Genomic DNA, 5,410 nt, shown 5'->3' on the forward strand with positions numbered 1-5,410 from the left:
GTAGTCATACGAGTCCTCTGTCTGCAGGCTGACACAAAACATTCTCGCAACGCTGTTGCCATGTAGTTATAACATTGAGCAGACGTTCCAGTAACATTCTATGAACACTTTTTTGTAAGCTAAGGTGCTCACCTGTGCATCTGCTGCTCATGAAGAAAGGAGTCCATCTTTATTTGGCAGTCTGACCTGCCCTAAAAGCATACAGCCAGGAAACATCTCTCATCCCCATACACATAAGTATATTAGACATGTCACATTATGGTGGTTCAGGAAGTGATAAACGTGGGCTTGGGAGAGCAAGATTGAATCATTTCACAGGGGAATGTAACTTATTGACCCACTTCCAGAGGCTTTTAGGTACAGCCAAAGATCCGGAAATAGCATGCCTTAATCTGTGAGGCTGATGCAGTCAGAGTTTTGTATTATCTTTCAAGATTAGAGGCCTGGCTAACTACAACTGAGTGTCATCAGTCCTATCCAAAACTGGGCCTAATTAAGGCTGAGACCAGTTAGATGAGAACATCTCTTTAACAATGTTACATGTTACATGTACAGGATTTTAAAACATAAGATGTGGGCAACATTCTCAAATTTGAGATGCATTATGTGATTTATTTCACACAGAGTATACATTCTGAATTCATAAAGAATCTCAAAGTCAAAATCTGACAAATATGCAAAGGAGCCCTGGAGCTATACGAAATTTTACCAACGCGTGCCTGAAGGTCTTGCAGCGGTGGATTGCTGTCGGATGTTGCTGAAGCAGCGGATCTTCAAATAAGCGCATTCCATCCCAGCGCCCCGCCTCCATAATGAATAACTAATTTGCGACTTCACCATTGGTTGACGCCGTCATCCTGCTCCTGTGTCCTCACTTTTTTTGTTTCTTCGGGGTCTGATCTGCTCCGATTTCCATCATGAATAAATAAGAGAGTTTATATTCCAGAGTAATATTTTCCCTCCCTCGTTTGGAATGTATTTTTTCTCTCTCTCTTTCCATTTTTTTCGAAATTATGTGCGTATGTGGGTGTGTCGAGGCTTAGTGTAGTGCTTGTGCGCACTCGAAAAAAGACGTAGAAGTTGAGAATGACTTTAGTTTGAAGCCATTATAGCCTTCTATTGGACTTCCAGTATGGCTGTTTGGACTCGAGCGGACAAAAATGGACAACTGGATCTTTTGATCCGGGACCGCTGGGTTCGCGTTACGGCCGAGTTGGCCCGTGAAACTCTAACTTTAACAGCTGAAGCAGAGATAAGCGGACCTGGATGTAACGTGGAATACAACTCTCCATCAGGCCTGCGAAACGGAGTACCGAACGGGAATGATCCAGGAATGGTAAACACGAACCCGAACCGCGGCCAATCCCCGAATCCACAACAACACGCGAACCACGGTGCATTAAGGCGAAGCGGCAGCCCCGCTCGCAGCGGGGTCGGCAGAGGACAGTATGACAACAGTTACGGGTTCGGTAGCCCAGGTTCGGGCAGACAAGCCCATGATAACGGGACAAACTCTGACTTTGGCAGCCCAGGGTCCAGCTACGGCAGCCCTGGGTCTAGTTTTAGCTCCAGGCATGGCGAAACGAACATCAGTCCAGACATCAACATATCGGAGGCGGTGAGGAAAGTTCGAGTTGTCAAGCAGGAGTCGGGCGGGCTGGGCATTAGTATAAAGGGTGGTCGGGAGAACCGAATGCCCATCCTTATCTCCAAGATCTTCCCTGGGCTGGCAGCGGACCAGAGCCGGGCTCTCCGAGTCGGCGATGCTATCCTTTCTGTCAACGGGAATGACCTCCGAGAAGCGACACACGACCTGGCGGTGCAGGCGCTTAAAAAGGCCGGCAAAGAGGTGACTCTGGAGGGTAAGCTCTCGAACGCAATCGCGGGGATTCACTGAGGCCAGATTTGGACTGATAAGTTTGGCGCTCCACTATTTGGCAGCTATTACTTGAAGCCTCGTTCCCAGAACTGAAGTAAGGCTAGGTCCTAAATACTGGGCTCTTTCTGAACCAAAAAGTAAAACCTTCGTCGTGATTTTTTAAATTAAATTAATTAATTTCAGTTACAAAAACGCTTTGAATAATAGCTTAGTTACTGTAGTCAGAAAAAAAGTTTCGCAGAAGAATCATATAGCCTAAACATTTTTGGCTACAGGAACGATCAGCTTGTAAACCACAGATTCCGGTGGTTATTGTGGATGCAGGGGAATTGGAGATGCTGTTTTTCTTTGCAGTTTAGGAAAATTCAACGAATAATTGCGAATGGGCTCTAAGAGACTCTGGGGAAGGGGAGGCTCATTTTGTACCATCATTCATAGCAGATTTTACTCCAGTCCTTACCGCGTGACTGTATGACTCTTACAGAGGAAATGTTTATTCGGAACACATAACGTAGAGAAAAGGTTAGTGATAACTTAACGCTTGGTTTCATGCCCGCGGGCACGGAAAGACAGCGCAAATGTACTGGCAAACAATTGCTTTAAATGGCCACTACTGGCGATTTGTGAGAGATTACTGTCAGTCCTCCTAACACGGAGTGGTTTCTTTGTTTGTTTCAGTATGATGTTCTTTCATGTGGCGTAACTTAGCCTAGCCTACTGTTTGCCACCCAAAACAAGTTTCTCGGAATTGTAGTTCTTAGTAACAGACTGTTTGCCCCACAGACCACAGTCTACTTAGAACAGAATGCTGTAATCAGAATCAGAATGTTTCGATGTAACTGTAACATTGTCAGGACATGGTGAAACATACATTGAATAGCACAAGACCACGATTGAATTAAATTCAATAACCCCCCCCCCTTCCACTCAAGAAGAGGAAAAGCGCAGATTTGTTGAAGGAATCTCTCGGGTGCTCGTTTGTTAGTCTGACACACTGATGCGTGATGAGCTTTTGTGTTTGTTGTTGTTCGACCTCATTGCTTTCTTTATATTATAAAAGTGGCGTACGCCTGACCGCAGCTGTTGTCAAAATTAAGTTTGACATCTATAGTCCGAAATATGAATACCAGATGAAAACGGGCCCCTGAATTGATTTTAAATGAGCTTTTAATTTATGCATTCAGTGGTCAACAGGGTTATGCCCCCACGCCCAGGGCCCATGCGCAAAGCTGTTAAGAAAGTTCAAAATGCATCTCAGATATATAATTCAGGCATGTTATATTTCATTTCTTCCTGGACATAGTCATTGTTCTTTCGTTGTTACATTACTTTTATGTAAAACCATTTACAAAGCCTGCAGCTATGCAAAAGCTGTACATGGGACCTTTCTGGTTAAATAAAGGATAAATAAAAATAAAGATTATGCACAGCATAATACATACATATTCATGTTAAATATTTCACACTATTTGGAATATTCAAAAGTCTGTTATTGTGGCAGAACTGTAGGCGTGCAGTTTTCAATGGTAAGTGTTTTACTCTTTGCTGTTTGGCCATGTTGGGAGTTGAGTCGAAGGTGATCTCACTTTATGTGACATGGCATGATTTCACCAGCAACTGGCCCATGACCTGAGAAGATGAAGCCTGAAGGAGACATATAAATAAAGTTGCTTCAGCAAAACAACTTGGCCTTTTTTAAACTCATCAATCAGGCACCATTCCCTTCACCTTTAGCAGAAAATGGCATGTGTAGAACTGCAGGTGGTCGCAAATAGTCAATGACAAATTTGGTTATATAGAAAGGCTGAAAACCTATTGAATGCACTATATAGCCTATAATACAATCCAAAAGTATGGGAGCAGTGGGATGCTATTTGCTATTTGTGATACATACATAAGGCATTTGGATATTGGATCAAAATATGAATATGAGGAAAAAGTACAATTAGCTTAGTTAAGTTAACAGATGACTGACATGTGTCGATTGTTTCTCAGTTCTTTCATTTTGCATGGAGTGTTCACACTTAGAAGTGAGTGCCTAGTCTTTTACTTCCTCTGTGGAGATTGCATTTGGTGTCAGGAGTGTACACCACCATGAGGACCTGAGAACTAATTATGGTTGGAAAAACAACTCCTCTGTATGCTGAGAGAACAGAATAATTCATTAAGAAGGATGGCTCAGAAACTGGTTATATCAAGTAGAACCCCCCCCCCCCCTCACAAGGTTTCCTCCTGTGGGCTGCCCACCCCAGGTGCCCATGTACCCCCCCCCCCCCCATATGATGAGCAGCCACGCATATAGTCCTGCAGACATAGACATAACAGTAAAAAGTATGGCTATAGGATAAATTCAGTCAAGCTTGGTCTTTATTGTAGAAAGCAGGTTTTTGACTGGTTATTTGCCTACAAAAATGGGCTATAATGCAATGCAATCAAGGTAAATATAAATAAATACAATCATTCTACTCCCAGAGTTTCCTGTTTTCCTGTCTTGCTACGTGTCTATACTAGTAGCCTAAGCAGCTGCATCGCCATGTGTTTCTTCGTGCGAATGTCTGAACCACTGCTCTTAGGTCCAGCTTGCAGGCCTGCCTGTTTTCAATAGCCTACTGAGTGGCTCTCTGACAACCTTGGCAGTCTGTGCTGTGACATGGTGCTTGTAAGGTACAGTCTAGTTCTAGATTAGTTTCAGTTTTGAAAATGATCTCTCTATAGAAGAGACACAGTCACAGGGATTGTTAAAAAGAGCTAAGATACTGTGACATCATCAGGAAAACTGGGCAGAAGGGAGTGGCGTTTTAAATATGGCAGTTCAGCAAGATCTTTAAATGAGCCTGTCTTATTCTCCTTAATTTCTGACCTCAGTGTGTTTTTGTGAGATTGACGAGGAAACTGAGGACAGCCTGCTGCTTTGGAAGTACGCGATTGCGTTTCGTGAGTCCGTGTGGAAGCATCGCTGCCTCTTGCTGATTGAAACGATGGCTTAATTTTGGTATTTTAGTCGTAGCTTGTTCAGATAATGGTTTTGGGCATTTTTGAGCCTTTTTACTCGTGATCCTGAGAAAGAAGCCATGTCCTCACTCTCCGAGTGGTGATATTTTGGTAGCTTCGTTTTATTCAGTTCTGCATTTTGTTTTAGATTTTTTTTTTGAGCACCGTTCAGATATCTCTTCATTTTTGAAGTAGGCCAAGCTATTTTGCATAAGTAAGTAACAGCCTTTGCCACTAAACGTTTTGAACAGGATACCCACCCATTCACATTGGTCAGCCCCAGAGGGGTAAGTTCTACTTGGATTGAACTAAACGTGATTTGAAGGCAGCATGGTACAGGTAGGGGGCTCCACTATGATGCAGGGTATTGGCTACTCAGGTTGGTTGGAGAGGTGGTCTATTCGCTTTGCAGCCAATTGGAGCCAGCTGCGTGTCTGTTGACATTACTGTCAAATCTCGCCTTGTTCAGTCACATAAAAAAAGCTTATTTATGAGATTAGGGTGTGGCCCTCTGGGGTGCGGGGGTGTGAGCTATGCTGG

At 43.5% G+C, this 5,410-nt stretch overlaps 1 protein-coding gene across 1 annotated transcript in view; it reads left to right on the forward strand.

Annotated features, from left to right (window-relative positions):
* The first annotated feature begins 843 nt into the window (after positions 1–843).
* sntb2 (syntrophin, beta 2) overlaps positions 844–5,410 on the forward strand; it is a 15,777-nt gene continuing 11,210 nt past the window's right edge. The window contains exon 1 of the mRNA XM_064335941.1: positions 844–1,862. Coding sequence (XP_064192011.1) covers positions 1,133–1,862 — 730 coding nt within the window. The 5' untranslated portion in view covers positions 844–1,132. The remainder of the gene's footprint in view (positions 1,863–5,410) is intronic.

The sequence above is a fragment of the Anguilla rostrata genome, chromosome 5, assembly GCF_018555375.3.
Source record: "Anguilla rostrata isolate EN2019 chromosome 5, ASM1855537v3, whole genome shotgun sequence".
Lineage (NCBI taxonomy): Eukaryota > Metazoa > Chordata > Actinopteri > Anguilliformes > Anguillidae > Anguilla > Anguilla rostrata.